Raw genomic sequence first — 25,546 nt, 5'->3', positions numbered from 1 at the left:
CAAGAACTGGAGCAGGGTCCTACAACTCCTTTATCAGGAGGAGTGGTTCTCGCCCCAAGCCTGCCATACAGTGGGTATCTTTACGATACTGAACGCTGCTGCCTGGGCCATGGATTCCTGTCCTGGTATAACTGTTTTTCCCTTAATTCATCCTCTGCACTGTGTCTGCTCCAGGCATTTCTCCGATTATAAGCTGCTTATTCCTTAATTCATGCTCTGTACTGTGTCCACTCTAGGCATTCCTCCGATAATGAACTAAGATATAATTATAAGTGTATATGTAGGGAAATATTCTTTAGGCACTCATACTATCAAGTATTATATGATTATATATAGAGGATTATATAGCCCTATTTCTATAAACTAATATATGATTATGTAAAGGATTAATTATATAAAAGGAAATAGCTGAGTAGTAACATTATAAAGTGAGATATTCCTCAAGCCCTAACTGTGCCAGGGCTCTGCTTAGCTCTCATTCCTCGGTGCCTATATGGGGGGTTACCCACAGCCCAGGCTGGAGTCCAGTGGCATGATCACAGCTCACTGCAGCCTCGACCTCCCAGATTCGAGTACTCCTCCCACCTCAGCCTTTCAAAGAGCTAGAACTACAGGCGGGTGTCACCACGTTCAGCTAACTTTTGCATTTTTTTGGTAGTGATGGGGTTTCTCCATGTTGGGCAGGCTGGTCTTGAACTCCTGGGCTCAAGCAATCCACCCACCCCAGCCTCCCAAAGTGCTGGGATCACAGATGTGAGCCACTATGCTCAGCCAGATTTTATTTTTCTCTGAAAAAAATGGTAGATTTACATGGTTCAAAATTCAAATAGGTCCAGGGGTGAGCTCTGGAGTTTGAGACCAGCCTAGGCAAAAATAAGAGACCCCATCTCTATTTTTAAAAAAATTCAGCCAGGAGCAGTGGCTCACGCCAGTAATCTCAGCACTTTGGAAGGCCAAGGCAGGCAGATCACCTGAGGTCAGGAGTGCGAGACCAGCCTGATCAACACGGAGAAACCCTGTCTCTACTGAAAGTACAAAATTAGCCAGGTGTGGTGGTGTATGCCTGTAATCCCAGTTCTTGGGAGGCTGAGGCAGGAGAATCGCTTGAACCCAGGAGGCGGAGGTTGCAGTGAGCTGAGAACACAACATTGCACTCCAGCCTGAGCAACAAGAGTGAAACTCTATCTCTAAATAAATAAAAACGTACAGGCTTTGTATGGTTGGCTAAAAAAAATATCTGTTGGCCAGGCACAGTGGCTCATCTCTGTAATCCCAGCACTTTGGGAGGCTGAGGCGGATAGATCACAAGGTCAGGAGTTCAAGACCAGCCTGACCAACATGGTGAAACCCCATCTCTACTAAAAATACAAAAATTAGCTGGATATGGTGGAGCATGCCTGTAATCCCAGCTACTTAGGAGGCTGAGGCAGGAGAATCGCTTGAACCCAGGAAGTGGAGGTTGCAATGAGCTGAGATGGTGCCACTGCACTCCAGCCTGGGTGACAGAGTGAGATTCCATCTCAAAAAGGTATCTGTCTACATTCAAGCTGCAGTGAGGAAAAATTGATCTTTTCCCTACTCATTCAGTCCACAGAGCATGGTATCTTTCTCACTCCCAGCTCATAGAAATCAACAACTATTAAGCACCTACTGTGTGTCCATGGTGTATTTCAGTAGCTTTCAATCACCAATGGAATCACCCTTGGCCTGTCATTCCTACATGTGACAGCTTTTGTAATCCATGTGGAGGGAATAGGACCTTTCATGTCTTAAGCAGGTCTTATGTGCCAGGCGTTGCAGGGAGCACCACTCCAAAGAAGTAAACACCCTGACTAAAAGCATGGATGCTGGAGCCAGACTGCCTGGGTTCCAATCCCAGCTCTGCCACTTACCAACCATGTGACTTTGAACAAATTACATAATTTCTCTGTATTTCTCATTTTTAAAACAGGAATGAGTACTGCTATAAACATTTGTGTCCACCCCCCACCCCCAAATTCATATTGAAACCTAATCCCCAGTGTGATGTTATTTGGAGGTGAGGTCTTTGGGAGGTGACTATGTCATAAGGGTGGAGTTCTCACAAATAGTATTGCCCTTATAAAGAAGCCCGTCAGGCACAGTGGCTCACACTTGTAATCCCAGCACTTTGGGAGGCCAAGGCACGCAGATTACGAAGTCAGGAGTTGGAGACCAGCCGTGCCAAGATGACAAAACCCCATCTCTACTAAAAATACAAAAATTAGCCAGGCATGGGGGTACATGCCTGTAATCCCAGCTACTTGGGAGGCTGAGACAGGAGAACTGCTTGAACCCAAGAGGTGGAGGTTGCAGTGAGCCGAGATCACACTACTGCACTCCAGCCTGGGCAACAAGAGTGAAACTGTCTCAAAAAAAAAAAAAAAAAAAGAAAAGCAGCCTATGTGGTGGCTCATGCCTTTAATCCCAGCACTTTGGGCAGCCAAGGTAGAAGGATCACTTGAGGCAGGGAGTTTGATACAAGCCTGGTCAACATAGCAAGACTTCGTCTCTTAAAAAAAAAATCCTCAGAATACTCTAGTGCCCCTTCCACCATGTGAGGTTACAGCAAAAAGGCAGCCTCACCAGACACCGAATCTGCTGGTGCCTTGATCTTGGACTTCCCAGCCTCCAGAACTATGAGCAAAAAAATGTCTTTTGTGTATACACCACCCAGCCTATATTATTGTCATAGTCCCAAATAGGCTAAAACAAGTATTTACTGGCCAGGTGTGGTGGCTCACACCTGTAATCCCAGCACTTTGGGAGGCTAACACAGGCAGATCACTTGGGGTCAGGAATTTGAGATCAGCCTGGCCAACAAGATGAAACCCCGTCTCTACTAAAAATACAAAAAAATTAGCCAGAGGTAATCCCAGCTACTCGGAGGCTGAGGCAGAAGAACTGCTTGAAGGCAAGAGGCGGAGGTTGCAGCGAGCTGACATCATTCCACTGCATTCCAGCCTGGGCGACAGAGCAAGACTCTGTCTCAAAAAGACAAGTCCTTACCTCATAGGGTTGTTGTGATGATGCAATGAGTTTTATGAAGTAAGTGCACAGAATCGTGCCTAGCAGAGCGTAAGCATTACTTTAGCAATAAACAATAAGCATTACTTAAAGGGGACAGGAAGGCCCAAAGGAGCACGTTAAGGGACCTCCCAAGGCACTATAGCTATGAAGTCTAGCCAGATTCCCTTTTCCACACTGATTCCCACCTCAAACACCCTTTGCTCACCTTTGTATTGGTTATCTATTGCTGCATAACCTTACCACAAACTTAGCAACTTAGCACAATGCATTCACCATCTGTTCCTATGGGTCAGGAATCTGGGCACAGCTTAGCTGGGCCTCTGCAAGGCTGCAGACGGTGTTGGTCATGACTGGGGTCTCATCTGAAGGCTTACCTGGGAGTGATCAGCCTCCAAGCTTGTGTGGTTGTTGGCAGCATTTGCTTTCTTGCAGACTGCTGGACTGAGCTTCAGTTTCTTGTTGGCTGTCAGCCAGAAGCTACCTTCAGTAACTGGCCACCTGATCCTCTCCCAAGGGCAGCTCATACAACGTGACAGCTTCCTTCTTCAAAGCCAGCAAGAGAATTTCTCAGCAAGGCGGATGTTGCGGTCTTACATAAGGCAGCCATGAAAATAACATCTTGTCACCTTTGTGACAAGTCATAGGTTAGCAGTCATAGGTCTAGCCCATCTCAAAGGGCAGAGATTACACAAGGCTGTCAACAGCAGGTAAGGATCATGGTGACCACCTGGGAGTCTATCAGCCACACCTCCCAGTGCATCCAAATCCTTCCATTCTGCAGAGGGAAACTGAGGTCTAGCATACCCCCCAAAAAAACACCCATCTTCTACCATCCACCTACCAATTCGTAAACTCCAGTCAGGTGTAATTGAAGAGTTGCCTGGTTTGGGATTGAGTTTTCCTGGAGATTCTGGTCCTGTTATGAGTTTTTTTCAGCTGGGATTCCAGTTGGTGATGCAGAGCACCAAGCTGTCCCTTGCTCCTGCCACAGACCCCTCAAGGTGCTTTTCAGACTAGATTCCTGAGAGCTGTATCATCAGCTGTGCCACCTCCTCCTCTGTACCATGACGAACTGTTCTGGGTAGTTACCTGACTCCAGAGAAAGGTAATAAGGCCAAACAATACAATGAGCATCTACTAGTGCCTCATCTGAGTGATGCTCAGAAGAAAGTGCAGCCTGTGGCCACACATCTAACCAGGGGATAGCCTAAGATACTAGGGCCTGGTCTGTCTCCACAATCCAAGTGCTGATCTTCAACGGTACAAAATACTTTTTTTTTTCCTTTTTCAGAGAGTCTTGCTCTGTCATCCAGGCTGGAGTACAGTGGCACAATCTCAGCTCACTGCAACCCCCGCTTCCCGGGTTCAAGCAATTCTCATGCCTCAGCTTCCCAAGTAGCTGGCATGCACCACCATGCCTGGCTTTTTGTATTTTCAGTAGACAGAATTTCACCACGTTCTCCAGGCTGGTCTCGAACTCCTGACCTCAGGTGAGCTGCCCACCTCAGCCTCCCAAAGTGCTGGGATTGCAGGGAGGAGCCACCACGCCCAGCCATGGTACATACTTCTAATGCAGTTTCCTCTACATCTAGGCTTTCTGATTTCCACCCTCCAAGTACTTAAAAGTAACTCATCCAGAGGGCATTAATGCTATGTGAAATCAACACAAAAGTTACTACTCCTGAGGATCCTTTGATGTAATCTCCTTATGCTTATTCAATGGGCAAGAGGATCTTCAATTTCTTTTCTCCTCTCTACACTGCTTCTTAGTCAGAGTAGCTATTTCCATAGCAATAAAAACTGCATCTTTCTTACAGAATCCTCAGGCAAAAGAAGTTGTGACTTTTTAAAAATTTTTAATTCTTTTAGAGAATTCTTTAGGGTCTCAGTGTGCTCTGGGCATCTGCACCCCTTTACTACTTAGGGAGATGCTTCTGCGGGTAGGTTTGGTGGAGGGCAGAAAGCAAGGAAGGGCCAGACCCTCGAGCACAGCAGCCTGTATCACAAGACTCCACAAGAGGAGATTAAGCCCCACACAGTGATTCAAGCAACTACTTCCCCATCACCCAAAAGATGATGAAAAGACCCAACTATCCTAGAGAACACAGGAGAGGTTACCAACTGCCTTAGACAACAGGGTTGGATTTCCTCACTTTGGCCAACCTGACACCCTGGCCCTGAACTTTCAATATGGACACTTGGTGAACGATGCGGCCACCAGTCTAGCTGTGGCACGCTGGAGAGTTTAGCAGCCACGCTACCAGAAACAGGTTCATCTTTCACATATAATGACAGAAGTAAAAATATTTATTTTATCTTAAAAATTTGGTCCCACAAAAAGGCCAACACTTTTTTCAGTTCATGGTCTTGACCCTTGAAAAAAGAAATCTTTCAACTGAGAGGTAAGTTGATAAAAGGAATTTCAGAGGTGCGTTCAGATTTCTTACAAGCCAGTAATCCAAGCAACCCTGGACTTCTAGTTTACTGAGCTCCTTCGGCTAGTCATTCACAGTTCCTGAAGGAGAAAAGAAAGAAGTTGTTTGCAGATAAGGCACTTTAGAAACCACCAGAGAGAAACCCAAGTCTGCCAGGAGCTGCGTTGTGAATCAGTGAGCCCAGAGGGCCGCGAGCTGACAGGAGTGCTGACTCCCACAGCTCCACGCCGACAGCTTCCACCTTCCTGCCCCAACACCATTCCAGCCGGCTTCCAGCACCCGCCTTGGCTCTGTGTTGCCTAAATGGTCTAGAATACATGGAAACCAGACAACTGGCCAGAGATGAACACTGCTGCCTGAAACTCAGGGCAGCCACTGACAGTGAGGAATGCCTTCAGAGACACCGCTGGAGCACACTGAGGGAGCAGTTCTTTTTGCAAAGATGAGTTAGTGAGGATCAGCACATTAGCAAAGCAAAACATTTAAACATTTTTAAAAGCTGCTTAATCCTTCCAATTTCCCTCCTAAGCTCAAGCTGTAGCCTCTAAACCTGCTAAAAATCAGGAAGGAGCCCCTCCTCTGTAAGGACAGATGGACTGAAGTGGCTACAGCCAGTGTGGGTAAAGAAAGCCCCCCACTGAACAGTGATTACATGACACCTGCAGATCAGGAAGGGCTGATCTGAATCCAGGCAGCAAACTCAACCCATTCTTTTGCTTTAGGGGCTTGTGTTTAATACGTGTCAATGCGATAGAAGAAGTCTCAGGGTCTCTCTCATGTCAAGAGGACAGATGGGGACAGGGATCCTGGAGCTTTTCTTCTTTGGTGTACTGGTTGCATACTTGAATCCCAGGAAACAGTGTGACACGATGCCAATTTACTGCCAGACATGCCCAGTTTGTCAACAGAGCCAGGCAAGGAGAGAGGAGAGATTCATGCTCCAAACACAGGCCAGCTGAGGAATGCTTCGCCCTCCTTCCTTTGGCCCAGATGAGGGAGCTCCTTCCCAGAAGTCACATGAGGAAAAATTGTGCTCAGGTCAGAACTGGACCCAGCCTGGTTGGGTCTGGCTGGAAGTTGATCTGTAAAGAGAAGACAGGGAAGGGTGGACGAGTTCAGATCTTTGAAAATACAAAGCAGATAAAAGCTGGTTTTTCTCTGGACAGAAAAAGCCCTAAGAAGCCAGTTCCTAAGAGCAGCAGTCAGCAAACTTTGCCTCAGAGACCAAATATGGTCCCCAGTGGTTTTTCTTTTTTTTTTTTTTAATAGTTAATATAACTTTATTTATCAAAATTTTTGTTGTTGAGATGGACTCTGGCTCTGTCACCCAGGCTGGAGTGCAGTGGCGCAATCTCAGCTCACTGTAGCCTCCACCTCCTGAGTTCAAACGATTCTCCTGCCTCAGCCTCCCGAGTAGCTGGGACTACAGGTGCCCGCCACCACATCCGGATAATTTTTGTATTTTTAGTAGAGATGGAGTTTCACCATATTGGCCAGGCTGGTCTCAAACTCCTGACCTCAGGTGATCTGCCTGCCTCGGCCTCTCAGTGCTGGGATTACAGGCATGAACCACAGTGCCCAGACTTTTTTTTTTTGAGAGAGGGTCTCATTCTGTTGTCCAGGCTGGAGTGCAGTGGCACAGTCAAGGCTCGCTGCAGCCTCAACCTCTTGAGCTCAAGCAATCCTCCTACCTCAGCCTCTCTAGTAGCTGGAACTACGTGACTAGTTAATTTTTGTATTTCTTTTAGCAGAGATGGGATTTTGCCATGTTGCCCAGGCTGGTCTCGAACTCCTGGGCTCAAGTGATCCGCCTGCTTTGGCCTCCCAAATTGCTGGGATTGCAGGTGTGAGCCAACACGCCTGGCTAAAGGGCTTAACCCCTTCCCATCTAGGAAAAAAGAGTGCAACTCACCGTCAGCCCTCATTTAATTTTACATAAACATACTCTTTGAGGCTGAAGCAAATCTGATTTTGAATGTGAAAATAAAATTGAAAACTGTTATTGGAGTTATTTTAGAATCATGTGAATCATCAGTCTATTTTGGAAAAACTGGCCTCCTCAAATGAATCTTAGGCTAAAAACTCTTCAAGAACAATGTTAACATCACGTGTAAGAATGCTATGTTTTCCAGGATTTGACATTTTCAGCAATCGAGAATTACGGTATTTTGGGCCTGGCGTGGTAAGTAGTTCACACCTGTAATCTCAGCACTCTGGGAGGCCCAGGCAGGTGGACTGCTTGAGTACAGGAGATCGAGACCAGCCTGGGCAATATAGCGAAACTCTACCTCTACTAAAAATACAAAAAATTAGCCAGGGGTGGTATCACTTGCCTGTAGTCCCAGCTACTAAGGAGGCTGAGGTGGGCTAATCACCTGAGCCTGGAAGGGCAAGGAGGCAGTGAGCCAAGATCACGCCACTGCACTCCAGCCTAGGCAATCAGAGTGAGACCTTGTCTCAAAAAAAAGAGAGAATTACTATATTTTGTAAACAGAAATGCCACTACTAAGAACAGAATGCTATAAACAGAATGAGGTCTTTATGTTTCGAAAGCTGATATACTAGAGCAATGCGAAAAGAATAATAAAAGCAATATATTTTGTGGCAAAGTTATCACAGGGTAAGTGCTGCAGCCTCAAGTGCCACTGGTAAGTTTTCTCAGGGCAAACAGGAAAAGGGTTAAAGTAGTTGTTTCATGGCTCTGGTTTTTTTGTTTCTTTTGAGATGGAGTCTCACTCTTGTCACCCAGGCTGGACTACAGCGGCATGATCTCGGCTCACTGCAACCTCCACCTCCCGGGTTCAAGCAGTTCTCCTGCCTCAGCTTCCCAAGCAGCTGGGAATACAGGTGCTGTGCCACCACGCCCAGCTAATTTTTGTTTTTTTTTTTTCTTGAGACAGAGTCTTGTTCTGTCACTCAGGCTGGAGTGCAGTGGTGCGATCTCAGCTCACTGCAACCTCCACCTCCTGAGTTCAAGTGATTCTCCTGCCTCAGCCTCCTGAGTAGCTGGGATTACAGGCACCTGCCACTGCATTCGGCTAATTTTTGTGTTTTTAGTAGAGGCGAGGTTTCACCATGTTAGTCAGGCTGGTCTCAAATTCCTGACCTCTTGATTCACTGGCCTCGGCCTCCCAAAGTGCTGGGATTACAGGCGTGAGCCACCGCACCTGGCCTAACTTTTGTATTTTTAGTAGAAACAGGGTTTCACCATGTTGTCCAGGCTGTTCTCGAACTCCTGACCTCAGGTGATCTCTGCCTGGACTCCCAAAGTGCTGAGATTACAGGCATGAGCCATCATGCCCGGCCCATGCCTCTGTTTTTGTAAATAAAGTTTCATTGGCACATAGCCATGCCAATTCGGTTACATTTGTCTGTGGCTGCTTTTGTGCAACAAGAGCTGAACTGAGTAGCCAGAACAGAGACCACATTGCCTGAATAGTCTAAACTACTTGCTATCTAGTTCTTTACAGAAAATGTGGCTGGGCATAGTGGCTCATGCCTATAATCCCAGCACTCTGGGAGGTTGAGGTGGGCAGATCACTTGAGCCCAGGAGTTCAAGACCAGCCTGCACAACATGGCAAAATCTCATATCTACAAAAAAATACAAAAAATAGCTGGCGGTGGTGTGCACCTGTAGACCCAGCTACATGGGAGACTGAGGTTGCAGTAAGCCGTGATCGTGCCACTGCACTCCAGCCTGAGTGACAGAGACCCTGTCTTAAAAAAAGAAAAAGAAAATGTATGCTGTCCCATGTCCTAGAATCTGTCCATATAAATAATATAAATAACAGTGCAAAAGGAATTTGGTGTCTTTTCACCCTTGCCCCAAGCGCAGTCTTGAAATCTTATGGAGTCAGAGAAGACAAGCCACCTTGCCTCACAGGTCCTATGAGGATGGGCCCAGGCTGCAACCTGGTTCTGAACTCTAGGGTCCAGTATTTTAGGGAAGCTGGGGGTGGGGGATGGGGGAGAGAAGAAGGAGGTGCTGGGGACAAGCCAAAGCACTTGGGGAGGTGATTGAAAGGTCCAGATTTGCTGGGTGCGGTGGCTCAGGCCTGTAATCCCAGCACTTTGGGAGGCTGAGGTGGGCAGATCACCTGAGGTCAGGAGTTTGAGACCAGCCTGACCAATATGGTGAAACCCCATCTTTAAAAAAAAAACAAAACAAACAAACAAACAAAAAGAAAGGTCCAGATTTGCAAAAGGTTGCCCCAGGGTACACAGCAGCAGAGAGCAGCAAAACCTCCATGGAAATAGTGTGCCACCCAAAGCAGGCATGCTGGGGCCTCTTGTCCTCTGGCTGACTTGAAAACATCCAAATCAGGCCAGGCGCAGTGGCTCAAACCTATAATCCTAGCACTTTAGGAGGCCAAGGAGGGTGGATTGCCTGAGGTCAGGAGTTCGAGATCAGCCTGGCCAACATGGTGAAACCCCATTGCTACTAAAAATACCAAAAAAAAATTAGCCAGGTGTGGTGGCGGGCGCCTATAATCCCAGCTACTTGGGAGGCTGAGGCAGGAGAATTGCTTGAACCCAGGAGGCAGAGGTTGTAGTGAGCCAAGATCATGCCATTGCACTCCAGGCTGGCAACAAGAGTGAAACTCCCTCTCAAAAAAAATAGAAAATCCAAATCAAAACTATTACTCCATAACACCAGAAGGCAGACATGGGTTCCGGAACAATACCAAGTTTGTAGAGCAACAGCCCTGTCACCAGTCCCACCACAGAACATGGCCCTCCTCACCCTGTAGATTTGGTAAAGTCTCCCCAGATGTCAGCGGTGGCAGCGGTGGCAGGCTTGGGCTGTGGCCAGGGTACAGAAGCACCTCCTATTGATGTTCCCGAGTCCGATCCATGGGAAGAGAAGAGGGGACAGGGGAGTCAGAGACCTCTCTTTCTGGTTGTGTCCATGACCAAATAATGAGACTCAGTGATCAGTCTCACGACACCAGGTGGCTGGGAAAGCCCCACAGAGACATGATTTGGGGCAACAAAACACCATTTGGGCAACAAAAGTTGCCACACTTCCAGGGTCTTCTCACCAGCCCTTGAGGGCTCTAGAGAAAAAGCAGAAAGCCACATACAAGGTGGAAGGAGGGATGCCGGTAGGGGGTGGTGAGTCCCATGTCATCTATCATGCATACCTGAAGCTGACTTTGTTATCAACTGTTTACGCTGAAATCTATTTAACATATACTATATCCTGTCTCGGCTTCTTGAATGGAGAATGTCCACCAAAACTGCAAGATCATCTTCATATCAAGCCTGCACTACCATGTCTGGATCAAGTAGCTGAGAACACTATGTGCCAGCCACATGTCAAGTCCCAGGCCCCAAGCTGGGTAGGGGTCAGGAAGAGCGTTCCAAAGAGCTAACACAGAGGCTCATTCCTATCTCTCTACCAAGGTGGGTGGCACCATGGGGCTGCAATGCCTGCTTTTGTGCTTTTCTGGCACCTCCCCCAGTGCTGCCAACTGTCCCTTCTGAAGGGCCTGTGTTTGCCACCCTCCGCCTTCACGCTAATTTGCTATTTCTAATCTGCTCTGGGCTAGGAGAACAGATAAAACTAGGGCCCTCAATGGTTACAGTACATCAAATGCTCAACACACATTCTCTTCTTTGAACCTCACCCAGCCCCTAGGGAGAGACAGATCAGGACCAGCCACGTGTCTGTGCAGGTCATTTCAGTTTCCATTTTCTTCCCTCTAAAATGGCAAAAATAACAGTAACTACTCCATGAAACTAGTGTGAGGATTAAATATCCACGGAATGCTTAGGACAGGCCCAGCAGAGTGGCAATAACGATATCAACAAAATGAGAGGTAACATTCAGTGAGCATTTAGAATGTTCCAAAAATTATTCTAAGTGCTATACACAGACCAGCTCACAAGAAACCTATATTGTAAGTATCATTACTTCCCCCACCCTACAGATGAGAAAAATGAGGCATGGAGAAGTGATTTTCTAAAGATCACACAACTAGGCTGGGCGTCGTGGCTCACACCTGTAATCCCAGCACTTCGGAGGCTAAAGCGGGTGAATCACCTGAGGTCAGGAGTTCGAGGCCAGCCTGGCCAACATGGTGAAACCCTGTCTCTACTAAAAATATAAAAATAAGCCAGGCATGGTGGTGGGCACCTGTAATCTCAGCTACTCAGGAGGCTGAGGCAGGAGAATTGCTTGAACCCGGGAGGCAGAGGTTGTGGTGAGCTGAGATCATGCCACTGTACTCCAGCCTGGGTGACACAGTGAGACTCCATCTCAAAAATCAATAAAGATCACAAAGCTGGTAAGCTGAAATTTGAACCCAACCATATTATTCTGGAGCATATAGTAAGCGCTCCATAAATATTGCTATTCCTGACTTATCATCTGACACCATTTTGTTTGTAGACATGCTAACTGCCTGCCTCAGATACCAGAACACAAGCCTTTGAGAGCCAGAACTTGACGCTGTACCGGCCTGTGCCTAGAACTTTACCTGGCACACAGCAAGCACGCCGTATTAACTGTTAAAAATGCATCAGCAACTGAGGGAAGGCCTAAGGTAGCAGCTCTCAGACTTTACTCAACACACAAACTAGACATAAGAATGCAGATTCTTGCCCATACCCCCTTGCGATGCCAAGGCAAGTGGTCCTATGACCCCACTCTGGGAAATAACCCTTAAAGAACAGCTCCTGGTATCCGGCAGGGATTCTCTGACTGCCCCTTCTGCCACTCTCCAGACTGGAGCATTCCCCACAGGGCTGAGGTTTGAAGCATGACCTCCAGATAGGGGAGCCGATGTTGGGGACTCTTAGGAAAGCAGGACGGCTTCCTGCCTGCAAGCTGGGGAGAGCTGTGTGCAGAAGGCAGGCTAGTGACAATCCCCCAGCCCGGGGAAGGCCAGGAGCATCAAGCTGGGCCAGTCAGGGTCGGGAGGTAGATGCAAAGGGCTGGCACTCCAGCGTGGTCAGAGGCTAATGCTAGGCACTCGCTTCTGGAGTCCCAGGGTCTCCTAAGGGCTCCTCAGCACAACCTGCTGGGGCAAATGCTCTCAGCTTCCCAGACCCGAGGTTCTCACTCCAAACAAAATCTCATTTCCCACCACTCACCTTGGCACACCTTGTGCTATACCCATCTCCCTAAATACACCAGGTGTCTAAAAATCTGAGCCTCATTCATGTTCTTCTCTCTGCCTGGAATGCCAACCACTCCCAATCCATCTCCTTCCTTCAAGGTCCAGATCGATGTCACCTCTTCCGTGAAGCCGCCCAGATCACACCGGCTGGTGGTGGCTCTAGGCCCTATATATTTGGTCTCTGTGCTGTGACTCATCACTCCCACTACACATGAGCAGAGACCATGTCTCCATTACGCACTCACTCGGTACCCTCTGGGCAGACACTAGAGACCAGGAACTGACACGCTGATGATTTCACAGTAACAAACAAGTCCCAGCTCCTGCCTCTCAGGGCAGGGAGAAAGCCCTAAAGGGGAAGTAGGAGGAGCCCCTTACCCAGTGTGTGCAGGATCAGCTTTGGGTACCCACCTTCTGCTTTGACACGGACGAGTACTACATGGTGAACTCGTGTGTGTGACAGAGGGAACACCATGGGGCCCAGCTGCCAGTGAGAAGAGGACCCCCCCGGTACCGATCCAGCAGTCACCCACTGAGCACTGACCTGAAGTGGGGGCAACTGCTGGCTGGACGAGGGATCCCCCCACCAACAACTGCTCCCCAGGGGGAGGGATGAGGGTGGAGGTTTTGCCCCCTGGGGGAGGGGGAAGCAAGCTCAACCCTCCTGTGCTGGCAGGCCGGGCTCGGGGATTCCCGGCTGCTCCTTCCTTCTTCTTCATGTTCTAAAGAGGGAAGAGGAATGCAAATCAGCCAGTCCTGCTGGAGTCCCACTGCCACCAGAAAACCCCACGAGGAGGGCCACGGTGACCCCAGACCCCCAACATCTGTGTAACCAAAAGATGGCCCTACCTAACACCCCCATTGTTACGGGCTATATCTAATGCATCATAATTCTGAATCTATCACAAATAAGGTTCATTTTAAAACCCAGCACCCCACTTCATTCATCAGGGAAATGCAGATCAAAGCTACAATGACAGCCATTCTCGCCAGAATGGCTAAAATGTAGATTATCAAGTATTGACTATGATATGGAGTCAACATTCATGCACTGCTGGTCAAAGTGTAAACTGCTGAACTACTCTGAAAGATTATTTGAAAGGATCTATAAAGCTCAACATAGGAAGTTAAACTTATGACTCTGCAATTCCACTCCTAGATGTAAACCAACAGAAATCATACATATATGCATCAAAAGACATGAACTCAAACATCTACAGCAGCACTATTTCTAATAGCCCCAAACTGGAAACTACCCAAATGTCCATCATCAGTAAAACATAAATCAGTTGGGTAAATTCTCACAATGGTATATGCCACAACAATGAGAATGAACAAACTACATGCAACACCATGGATGACTCCTACGAAAATGACATTGAGTAAAAGAAAGAAATCACACCACAACAGGACTAGATGTATGATTCCATTCATGAAAGTTAAGAACAAGCAAAATCTAGGGTATCTGAAGTCAGGATAGTGGTTACTCAGGGTAGTTACTGGAAGGGATCAGGAGAGATACCTCCAGAGTGCTGACAATCTTTGCTTCTTGAACTAGGTATGAATTTATAAATTGGGTTTTTAAAATTTCACTGAGTTCTGCATTTATGATTTGTACACTTTTTTACATGCATACTATACTTCAAGAAAATGCTTTAAAAAAACAAACAAAAAACTGAGCACCAAGCATGAGCCAGAAACCAGCACAAGTCACGCAGATGAATGAAGGTAATGTGTTCCCTACTTGTACGGAAAGCAGTCGCTTGAAAGAATAGTAAGTCCAACCCTGAAGTCAACAGACCTCAAAGACCTCAGTGTGAGTCCCGCTGTGCCAGCTGTTTCTAGCTCTGTCACCCTGGGCAAGTCCCCAACTCTCCCTAAGCCTCTATTTCCTCATCTCATAGAGGAAAGGGAGAGGATGTTTAAATCATATGAGAAACACCTAAAAACACTACCTGGCCCACAGCTGATGCTCATTAAATGTTAGTTGCCTCCAAGCGAGAGAAAGAATCACATCCCAACCAGTCCACTGGATTGGACTTGCATTTCTCTCTTAAGGGCCAGCTGGCCAACTTCAAGGATCCCAAATCATCACCAGCATGAAGCAGAAAAGAGGAGAAAGAGATGGTAAGAGGAAAAGCATTATTTCAGAGTTACAAAGCTTCAAAAACACATCTCAACACAGTATTCCTGCCAAAAACAAAAGCCAATCCACTTGGTCCTTGGGTCCCCGAAATCATGACTCTGATTTCATCTCCCCACTCCACCCTTGCAGCCAAGTAAAGGCCAACTTTAGGCAACTGAGCCCAGCCCAGCCCAACCTGTTCCTATGAATAGGAGCTGAAAGAGGAAAAGCCAGAGGCAGAGTAGCTCAGAACAAAGACATGGGAGCCAGGATAACACCATCAGCAGAAGCCGTGCAGGACTCCTAGTGCCCACCTCAACGGCTTCCTGACAGAACTCTCCCAAATCTTCCTTATTCAAGATGCAGCCTGGGATGAACACACGAGTCCCTCTGATCCACTCTAATAGCTAGGACAGAAACACCATCTCTGGCAGCAAGTGACTGATGCTCCTCAGCTCAGAGGCTTTGCATCTGCTGTTCCTGTGTGAACCACCCTTTGATCATTCTTCCCTTGCCTACAGGTCCCTTCTTCCAGGAAGCCTTCCTTGGTTCTCACAACTATGGGCTGCATGCCCTTCCTCTAGCACCCAGGGCACCCCTCAGTCATGGAACCTTTCCTGCCATGTTGTAATCACATCTTTACCTGCTTGTCTCAACTCAACTCTGAGCTCCATGACAGCAGAGGTCTCTCGTTCACCCCTGGTGCAGGACCTGGCACAAGGCAGATGCTCACTGAACATTTGGTGAACTGAAGGAGCTGAACTGTAAGGGGAGCGATGGGCTCTGGACTGGTTGGCCACAAATATCACGTGACCATGGCCACCACGGCCAAGCAAGGGTGGAACTCACTGCGATGTTGAGCTTGATGGTCTGGCCCTCCTTGAAGCCCAGGTCCAATTTGGGGCTTTGGTCTGGGTTCTGGGCTTGTTTTGCAAATTCGCACTGCTGTTTCACCCACCTGGGGAGAGAACATGAGGAAAACGGTAAGGAAGGAAGAGACCAGCTGCCCTGCAATCACTGGCTCACTTCACTGCTGCCTGCCATCAGTCCAGGCTGAGGCTCATAGGGAGATGGGGTGGTAGAAAGAGTGCAGGCTTGGGAGTGAGGCCTGAATTCAAATCCTGCTCTGGCACTTAAGTAGCTGCATGCGCAGTGGTTTCCTTGTCAGCAAAATATGCCAACAATTCTATAGGTCTTCAAGATAGCTACGAGTTCAGTGAGATCACTTGCATAGAGGGTCCTAACACTTGTCTCTGGGACACGTGAGAGCCTGCCCTTCCCTCTGCAGCTTGTGGCCTGGGAACTAAGATGTGATCTCTACACACCCCTGAACACTCAGGAGGCAGATGGGAGACAAGACAGATACCCAGAAGTAGAGGGCAACACAAAGGTCACCCACCCTCCATACCACACCACCCAGCATCTCCAGGTCAGGGAAGAGCCAGAGGCACCCACACGAGTGGCTGGGCACAGCCCACCCACTGGCAGTCTGAGGTGGGGCCCTGCAGATGGTGGAGGAGGGCTTCCTGCCCTGTCCCTTAGCTTCAGAAAAGGACATCAGGGCATCTGCTGGGTGCCCTGGGAATCCAAGCACCACTGACTACATGGAGGAGCAGGCCCAGAAAGGTCACAGGAGCCTCATGAGGACTCTGGCTGCTCAGGGGCGTGGTAAGGGAAGACAGGTGGCAGGCCTGAAGGCCAGTATGGTAGAGATCGGCCCTGGGTAAAGGAAAAGGCTTTAGAGCAGAGATGAACATTGGCAGAGAAGAGAGGTGGCTTGCCCTGGGTTTTCCTGAGTCTCTGCTGCCAGACAAATCACACACAACCAGTTGGGTATCCTAACCTGGAAGATCATTCTGCCCAGGGAAAGAAGGCAGGGGCATGAGCATGTATCTCCCAGAACCACTCACTTGAAATGATCCTGCAATGCAACATTGAAGTCAAAGGCATCACCTCGGTCCCCGAAGCCAATTCCAATAAACGCCCGTCGCCCTGGGGGGGACAAAAAAATATCAATCCCACCTTCCAAAGGCATAGAAAACCTTTCTCAAGAGGAGGAAGCACCAGGACCCATGCCTACCGTTTCCATCTTCAATGCGGATCACGAAGTACCTGCTGGAATCCGTCACGCTCTCCACAGCTGTGCCAGGAAACTGATCCACTGGGGCCTGAGCAAAGAGCTCCCCTGAAAGCACAGGTCAGGCTGAGCCCTGAGCCCCTTTCCAGCCAGGTGTTTCTACCATACATACCACTGGGCCTTTTTCCTGCAAGGCACCTCTAGCCAGCTGAGACAGATTGGCAAACCTTACTCTGGGATTCAAATCAAATCCATTCTTGCTAAAGGGAAGACACAGAAAATATAACCAAGGAAAGATTTAAGTTAGAGATGGCTTACAGGTCAAATTTAGCCCACAGTTTAGTATTTTGCCTGGCTTCTCTTAAAATTAACCTCTATCAATGCTGAGCCTCCAAGCCTACCTGAGAATAAGCCCACCCGTTCCATCTGCTTTACCCACTTACATTACCTGCCCAAACCCTGAGTGTCCTAGAACAGGTGAGCCCTGCCCTAGGTACACCTGTAAGAGGGGCCAGTGAGCCCCATGGAAAGAAGGGAGGAAGTTTTCACACCCATAGACAATCTGAAGCAGGCTGATTTAATTCAATCCTAATTACAGGGTAAGTGTGATTAGCTTTAAAAGGATCCTTTGTGAAACACATCCCATTGTCAACTACAGCACTCCCCAGGCGCAGTGCAACCTAAAACTTCCATGAGCATTTATAATAGGCATCAGTTTTTCACATGTGCTGACCTCTGTTAGTGCTTTTAGTATTTTTTGTTTTGTCTTTTAGAGACAGGGTCATAGACTGGGTGTGGTCCCAGCACTGTGGGCACTGTGGGAGGCTGAAGTAGGATATGTTGCTTGAGCCCAGAAATATGATTTATACCTTTTTTTTTTTTTTTTTTTTACCCCTGAGATGGAGTCTCGTCCTATTGCCCAGGCTGGATTGCAGTGGCGTGATCTCAGCTCACTGCAACCTCTGCCTCCCAGGTTCAAAGAATTCTCCTGCCTCAATCTCCCGAGTAGCGGAGTTTTAGATTCAATTGCCTGAATCTAACCAGGTGCCCGTCACCGCACCCGGCCAATTTTTGTATTTTTAGTAGAGGTGGGGTTTCACTATGTTGGCCAGGCTGGCCTTAAACTCCTGACCTCAAGTGTTTCGCCCGCCTCAGCCTCCCAAAGTGCTGGGATTACAGGCATGAGCCACTGCACCCAGCCAAGCCCAGGAATTTGAGACCAAAATGAGCAACATGGGGAAACCCGTCTCTACAAAAAATATAAAAATTAGCCAAGCATGGTGGCATGCACATTTAGTCCCAGCTCCCTGGGAGGCTAAGGCAGGAGGATCCCTTAACCCCAGGAGAGTCGGAGGATGCAGTGAGCTGCGACTGCGTCACTGCACTCCAGCCAGGGTGACCAAAAAAAAAAAGAAACAGGGTCATGTTCTGTTGCCCAGGTTGGAGTGCAGTGTGCAGCGGACCATAGCTCACTGTAGCCTCGACTCTTGGGCTCAAGTAATCTTCCTGCTTCAGCCTCTCGAATAGCTGGGAATACAGGCACATGCCACCATGTCCACTCAATTTCTTTTAATAGAGATAGGGTCTCGATATGCGGTCCAGGCTGCTAACTCCTGGCCTCGTGATCCTCCCACTTTGGTCTCCCAAAGCCCTAGTGTTACAGGCATGAGTCACACCTGGCTGGTGCTTTAAGTATTTAGCCAAATACCTTCTACTGAGTCCTGTGGTTTAGAGGTAACTTTTTCTTTTTCAGACAGTCTTGCTCTGTCACCCAGGCTGGAGTACAGTGGCAAAAATCTCAGCTCACCGCAACCTACACCTCCTTGGTTCAAGTGATTCTTGTGCCTCAGCATCCGAAGTAGCTGGGATCACAGGTGTGCACCACCGCACCTGGCTAACTTTTGTATTTTTATTAGAGACAGGGTCTTGCCATATTGTCCAGGCTGGTCTGGAATTCCTGGGCTCAAGTAATCCACCTGTCTTGGCCTCCTGAAGTGCTGGGATTACAGGCATGAGCTACCATGCCCGGCCTAGAGGTAATTTTGTAATCAAGGCTGAACTGATTCAAAACCAACAGCCCTAGAATCTGCAGCTTGTCAATTTATCTGCCTTCTGTTCCAACCTCAACAAGATACCTTCAGCCTATAGCAGTTCTCAATCAGGGGCGATTTTGCTCAGCAATGTCTAGAGATAATTTTGATTGTCACAACTCGGGGGGTGCTGCTAAATATCCTCAGTGGGCTCCACAGCTCTCCAAAACAAAGACCCATCTGGCCCCAAATGTCAACAGTGCTGAGGCTGAGAAAGCCGGGCCTAGAGTGATATGCTCATTACCTCATGGGAAGGTCAGAGACTAACGTGACCCACGTATGACCTTAAGCTAAGAGCACCTTAGGGTGGGTCCCACAGGGCAGGCTCAGCCCTGGGCAGTGGCTGTTACATTAGGCAGTCATGTTAAAGTCACAGTTCCCAAATTCCCCAGAGAACGAGAGGTGTTACCATTCTCTCATGACACTACCTGGGATATCCCAGCAATTCTCCAGCTAAAATCCTCTGGTCTGGCCATGGCAGCTGCCTCTTCAAACTCCTCTGCCGCCAGTACCCAAGTTCCCAAAGAACAAATCAATGCTTTGGGTTGCCTTGCAGTTCATAAAGCGATTAGATAAATAACTGCTCACTTCCTGTCTCCAACACTCTTATGAAGGAGGAATTACTATGATCCTCATTTCAACAAGAAGGAGGCCAAGGCTCCAGAGGTCACATGGCTCACCCAACGTCCAGCAGCTCAGGCAGAACATAGTTCTGAGAAGAGGCAGCCAGTTCTGTCTCTAAACTTTTGCACTTTCTTCTGCTCTACAAAGGAAAATCTCCACAGATTAAAAAAAAATGACTGCATGTTGTGGCACCTGACTGGGCCAGCACTATGTCTGACCCCACTCGGGGTCACGGCTAGGGGGACTCCAGAGGCACTGGTGGCCCAGGACTTCTGAAGTCTCCCTCAAGACGATCTCTGCCAGCTGACCCCAACACAACCCAGCTCAGCTTGTCCTCTCCCTACAGAAAGAGCTGAGTAGGACAGTTTTCAGCTCCTTCAGTGAATGGGTGTGGTCAGCTCTGGGAGTTTCGGCTGCGTTGACAAATAATTCCTCTGTAGGAAGCAGAGCCCAGCGGTAGAGGCTGTGTATCTTCACCCCGCCTGTCTTCAAGGTCCATTCCAGGGCTTCCTACTTCCTACCCAGACCAAGCTGCAGTCTCCTTTCCTTGGCCTCCACCTTTTCCTGAGGACTCCCAAAAAGAACTGGTGTTTGACAGGAAATACTCGTTTTTATACCCGGGGACAGTACATTCTACAACTAAGGTGAGGGAATGGTACAGCTTAAAGGTACACACACATCTCCGACTTTCAGGACAGGTTCCCATGACCCCTGAGCAGCCTGGTCAGACCAGGCCAACTCTCCCTTCATAAAGTGGGAGTGCACCCCCTCAGCTTGGAGCGGCCTCCCTTACGGTTACCTGAGGTCCTGTCCTCTAGCTTGATGTAGGCCATCTGCCCCTTTGCAGTGATCCTCAGCCGGCCACTCCATGATGGCTGGTCCAGCTGCCACTCCGCGGCCCTGAAGAGACAAACACCACTGAACCTCTGCCAGAGGCTCCTGCTTCGTGACCCCAATGCTGGGGATGGAAAGGACTGCTTGTTCTAGCCCAAGGGTTGGCAAACATTTTCTGTAAAGGGTCAGACAGTAAATATCTTTGGCTTTTCAGGCAACACAGCCTGTCACAAGGCATCTGTGATGCTGTAGAGTAAAAGCAATATGGTACATGCACAAGTTGATGCTTTAGGTATCTTAAATGAATGTTTTCTACTGAGCACAGCTGTATTTCAATCAAATTGTAGACACTGAAACCTGAAATTCATATAACGTTCCCAGTTTGAAATATTCTCCTTTAAAAATTTTCCAAACCGTTGAAAAAAATGTAAAAACCATTCTTAGGTATGAGCCATACAAAAACACAGTATGTTGTCGATGGGGGACCCATTCTCTAGACCAGAGTCCTCCTCCGGATAGGACTTCCTTCCAGTTTCCTTTCTGTAGAGGAAGCAGCTGCAAAAACCTGTTTCTGTTTCTTTTTCTTTTTGAGACAGAGTCTCACTCTGTTGCCCAGGCTAGAGTGCAATGGCACAATAATCTCAGCTCACTGCAACCTCTGCCACCAGGGTTCAAGCAATTCTCCTGCCTCAGCTTCCCAAGTAGCTGGGACTGCAGGCACGCACCACCACATCCAGCTAATTTTTGGATTTTTAGTAGAGGATTTTTAGTAGAGTTTCACCATGTTGGCAAGGATGGTCTCGATCTCTTGATCTCATGATCCACCTGCCTTGGCATCCCAAAGTGCTGGGATTACAGGCATCACACACAGCGCCCGGCCACCTGTTTCTGTTTCTGACATTGCTCGACTGCAATGGTCAGAGTGACCCTTTGAGACCAGTGAGACTATCTTGAAGGAAAAAGACAGCGGGGAGCAATCACCAGAAGAGAAAAGGAGAACAACAGTACATGTGAGAAAAGTGAATGGGTGCTTAGGAAGCAACCCAGGAAAAACCATGAACCTACAGGAATGCTTTTTTTTTTTGAGACAGAGTCTCGCCCGGTTGCCCAGGCTGGAGTGCAATGGCGCAATCTCAGCTTACTGCAACCTCCGCCTCCCGGGTTCAAGCGATTCTCCTGCCTCACCCTCCCAAGTAGCTGGGATTACAGGCACGCACCACCACACCCAGCTCATTTTTTGTATCTTTAGAACAGATGAGGTTTCACCATGTTGACCAGGCTGGTCTCAAACTTCTGACCTCGTGATCTGCCCACCTCGGCCTCCCAAAGTGTTGGGATTACAGGCATGAGCCACCAAGCCTGGACAGCAATGCCTCTCTTGGCTCTGATTTGTTTGAGACGGGGTCTCACTCTGTCACCCAGGCTGAAGTGCAGTGGTGCAACCATGGTTCACTGAAGTCTCAACCTCCTGAGCTCAAGAGATCCTCCCTCCTGAGTACAGGTGTGTACCAACACACCCAGCTAATTAAAAAAAAAAAAAAATTAAGAGATAGGGTCTCACTATGTTGCCCAAGCTGGTCCTGAAGTCTTGGGCTCAAGGGATCCTCCCGCCTAGGCTTCCCAAAGGGTTGGAATTACAGGCCTGAGCCCCCACAGCCAGCGGTTTTGGCATTTTTTTTTTTGTTTTGTTTTTCTTGAAATGGAGTCTTGCTCTGTTGCCCAGGCTGGAGTGCTGAGGGACGGTCTCAGCTCACTGCAGCCTCCGCCTCCCACATTCAAGCATTCTCCTGCCTCAGCCTCCAGAGTAGCTGGGACTACAGGTGCCTGTTACCACACCCAGATAATTTTGGTATTTTCAGTAAAGACAGGGTTTTACCATGTTGGCCAGGCTGGTCTCCAACTCCTGATCTAGTGATCCACCCGCCTCTGCCTCCCAAAGTGCTGCAGGCATGAGCCACCGTGCCTGGCCCTGTTTTGGCTCTTTTAAAGCAGTAACTTCATTATAACTCTATCAAAACAGAAAAAAAATAACTTCACATTTTAGTTCCAAGAAAAGGTCAGTAAAATCCCCAAATAGCAAAAATTGCGGGTGTTTCTGGGAGACTCTTCTTGGAAGTCCCTATGCCAGTTCTCCAGAGCTGCACAAATGCAGACTCTCAATTCAGAAAATCAGCAGACTCAGTTCCTCTTACCAGGCCTGAGATTCAGGCTAAGGACAGCTCCAAGACTTAGGTGCAAGCACTGGTAGCTTCCTCTAAGCCAAACCAGCCAGTCCTGACAATTTGTAACCTCGCTCTCGGGGGCACCAAGAGGAACCAAACTCATCCTACTGAAGACCCAACAGGGGACGGGGGTAAACGACCATCAACGGTTTCATGGTCCATCTCCAGTGTGATGACAGAAAGCAAATGTATTCTGGTTACTGCTGTTATTTTGGTTTCAATACTATTTTAAAATATCTCATGAATGTAGTGTTCACTAACACATCTTTTCACCATAAAATCAGCTATGAGCCCATGGTAACATAACTGGAAAGTAACAAGAGGGTATGTGGACGCTCCATCATTCTTGTGGTGCAGGCCAATCCTGTATTTCCGAAAAACTTGGACAACCATCGCCTTCAAGAGCCACCCAGGCCCCAGCACATACAAGCACTCCCCACCACCACTCAGCGGCACAAAACAGCCATAGGCCAAGTTGTCTGTATGAAGCATATCTTTTTTCTTTTAATATTTTTCGTTTTGTTTGGATAGATAACGCATACAAAGGGTAACAAAATGCAAATAGTATAAAAGGGAAAGGAAGTCTCCTTCCAACCGCGCGGTTCCCCTCCCCAGGGCAGTTTCCTGTGTTCCCTTGCAGAGGTACTCTGCATGTTTACAAGCGTGTATGTTTATTAGTCTCAGGTAGAGATTAGAGAAATGTAGATGGGATCTTCCCAACTGTCCCAGGCTGGGTTCAAGGGTGAAATTCGTGGGAAGGGATCTGAGTAGGAAGGGGGCCTTGGGCTTCGACCGTCAGCTTAAAGCTACCCTGGACGAGTCCTTTCGGCCGGCTCTGGGCTCCCTCCCCTCCTCTCGGGGATTTCCGTCTGTGATAGCGCACCTCCCCGCTTAAAGCTTTTCAAAGATCCCTTCAAGGCCATCGGTTAGCGCTGAAAGAGAAGCGTCTACGACACCACCACCCCCGACCAAGGATAGGTACCCGGCAGCCCACCCGGGTTCCCCAAGCACTAGACACGGCTTTAACGCCTTCCCCCGCCGCCAGGAGTCCCGTGCGTCGTGCAGAGACGGCCGAAACTCTGGGTCCGCCTCCCTGCTCGGGCCTGTAACTGGAAGAAGCAGCAGCATTAGCTCCCCCTCGCCCCTACACTGGCCAGGGATGTCCTCGGTTCCCGCAGTGGGTGTGTCCGGGTGGCGGAGAAAGGGTTAAATCGGGGCTAGCCTGGTCTGGCGGCGGGGAGTCACCTGTAGCCACGGTTGGTAGCCCGCGGAGGGATGCGGTAGACGTGGACGTCAGGCTTGACACACAGCACCGACTCGTACCCGCTCTCCTCCATCGCGACGCCTGGAGCCCACCGGACTTCCGGCTCCTTCCACCGTTCCTCCGTTCTACGGCCGGAAGCGGTGCGACTCTGTGACCAGGTTGGCTAGAGCGGCAGCTAGGGGGGCCTCAGCGCCGCCTCCTTTGTGTGCCCTCTGCTGGAGGCCTGGCTCAAGACACGCGGCGGGCCACCTCCGGAGGCTTCGCTCTCCCTCCAGACACCCTCTAACGCAGAGAAAGCGCCCGGGACCCCGCCATATACGGACCCGCCATAACCCGTGGTCTGGGTGTGGATCATCCCCATCGCTTCAGTTCTTAGGCCTGGGACCCAGTTGGCCTAGAGGCAAAACTGTAGCCCACCCTGCAGCATCTCTGTCCGCCAGCCTTTGCCTCCACTCCGCCCTGGCCTGGATATGCTTCCCTCTCCTGACTGTTAAGGTTCAGCTGTCACCTGATCCACCAAATTAAGCGCCCTTACCCTACCGCCCTCCATGCTTCACCTATGGGAACCCACGTATGTGCTCAGGGCCCTGTGTGGCCACACCTCAACAACGAGTTGTACTCAAAGAAGTAAAGTTTAGTAACACAAGTAATTTAAGAAGAATCCAGGCCTGGCGCGGTGGCTCACACTTGTAATCCCAGCACCTTGGGAGGCCAAGGTCGGTGGATCACTTGAGGTCAGGAGTTCGAGGCCAGCCTGGCCAACATGGTGAAACCCCGTCTCTACTAAAAATACAAAAATTAGTTGGGCTTGGTGGCTTATGCCTGTAGTCCCAGTTACTCCAGAGGCTGAGGCACTAGAATCGCTTGAACCCGGGATGCAGAGGTTATGGTGAGCTGAAATTGTACCACTGCACCTCAGCCTGGGTGACAGAGCAGTATTCTGTTTCAAAAAACAAAAAGAAAAAAGAAGAATTCCAGTCTTTTTGATGGAGTCTCCCTCTGTCGCCCAGGCTGGAGGGCAGTGGCGTGATCTTAGCTCATTGCAACCTCTGCCTGCTGAGTTCCAGCGATTCTCCTTCGTAGCTGGAACTAAAGGCACGTGCCACTGTGCCCGGCTAATTTTTTATTTTTATTTTTTATTAGAGATGGGGTTTCATCATATTGGCCAGACTGGTCTCGAACTCCTGACCTCATGATCCACCCACCTCAGCCTCCCAAAGTTCTAGGATTATAGGTATGAGCCACTGCGCCCGGCTAAGAATACCAGTCTTGACTTCGATTTCTCCCAGAATATTCTGGGAGATACTATGTTTACCGTAGCCAAATTCTCAAAATCCCTCCTTCCCTACCATTCTCTCATTCATTATGTGAGTTGAGTGCCTACAATGTGCCAGTCTCTATGTGGGGCACAGCTGATCCCAAATCCCTGACTCACTGAAGACCCCAAACTTTCCGCACCTCTTCTTTCCTTTTCTCTCTCACTCTAACCCCTTCTACTTTTTACTCTTTTTTTTTTTCTTTTCCAGACGGAGTCTCACTGTGTTGCCCAGGCTGGAGTGCAGTGGTACGATCTCAGCTCACTGCAATCTCTGCCTCTCTGGTTCAAGCGATTCTCCTACCTCAGCCTCCCAAGTAGCTGGGATTACAGGCGCCTGCCACCACACCTGGCTAATTTTTGTATTTTTTTGGTAGAGACAGATAT

General features: G+C 48.8%; 1 protein-coding gene across 2 annotated transcripts; it reads right to left on the bottom strand.

Annotated features, from left to right (window-relative positions):
• Window positions 1-5,337: 5,337 nt before the first annotated feature.
• NECAP2 (NECAP endocytosis associated 2) lies at window positions 5,338-23,988 on the bottom strand. 2 transcript variants are annotated; one of them, XM_017505402.2, is made up of 8 exons: window positions 23,826-23,988; window positions 20,324-20,424; window positions 16,814-16,918; window positions 16,644-16,725; window positions 15,583-15,691; window positions 13,153-13,330; window positions 10,229-10,313; window positions 5,338-6,565 (listed from the first exon to the last, which is right to left on the bottom strand). In XM_017505402.2, the coding sequence occupies exons 1-8, from the start codon at window positions 23,915-23,917 to the stop codon at window positions 6,523-6,525; spliced, it is 795 nt and encodes a 264-aa protein (XP_017360891.1). In that variant the 5' UTR covers window positions 23,918-23,988; the 3' UTR covers window positions 5,338-6,522. The 2 variants fall into 2 exon arrangements, with proteins under 2 accessions (XP_017360891.1, XP_017360883.1); XM_017505394.2 differs by lacking the exon at window positions 10,229-10,313.
• Window positions 23,989-25,546: the final 1,558 nt, after the last annotated feature.

This window comes from Cebus imitator, unplaced genomic scaffold, assembly GCF_001604975.1.
Source record: "Cebus imitator isolate Cc_AM_T3 unplaced genomic scaffold, Cebus_imitator-1.0 Scaffold15, whole genome shotgun sequence".
NCBI classification, from domain to species: domain Eukaryota; kingdom Metazoa; phylum Chordata; class Mammalia; order Primates; family Cebidae; genus Cebus; species Cebus imitator.
Note: the sequence above shows the minus strand (reverse complement) of the source record. Positions and strands in the feature narration are given on the sequence as shown.

What these genes read in the sequence shown, in the direction of transcription:
- NECAP2 (XM_017505394.2), bottom strand. Translation starts at nt 23,917, where the DNA reads ATGGAGGAGAGCGGGTACGAGTCGGTGCTGTGTGTCAAGCCTGACGTC. An exon ending in CCGCATTGAAGATGGAAACG is followed by an intron (nt 16,726 to 16,813) that starts GTAGGCATGGGT and finishes TGTCCCCCCCAG; the next exon opens with GGCGACGGGCGTTTATTGGA. An exon ending in AGCAGTTGCCCCCACTTCAG is followed by an intron (nt 6,566 to 13,152) that starts GTCAGTGCTCAG and finishes TTCTCTTTACAG; the next exon opens with ATCAACTTCCAGCCAGACCC.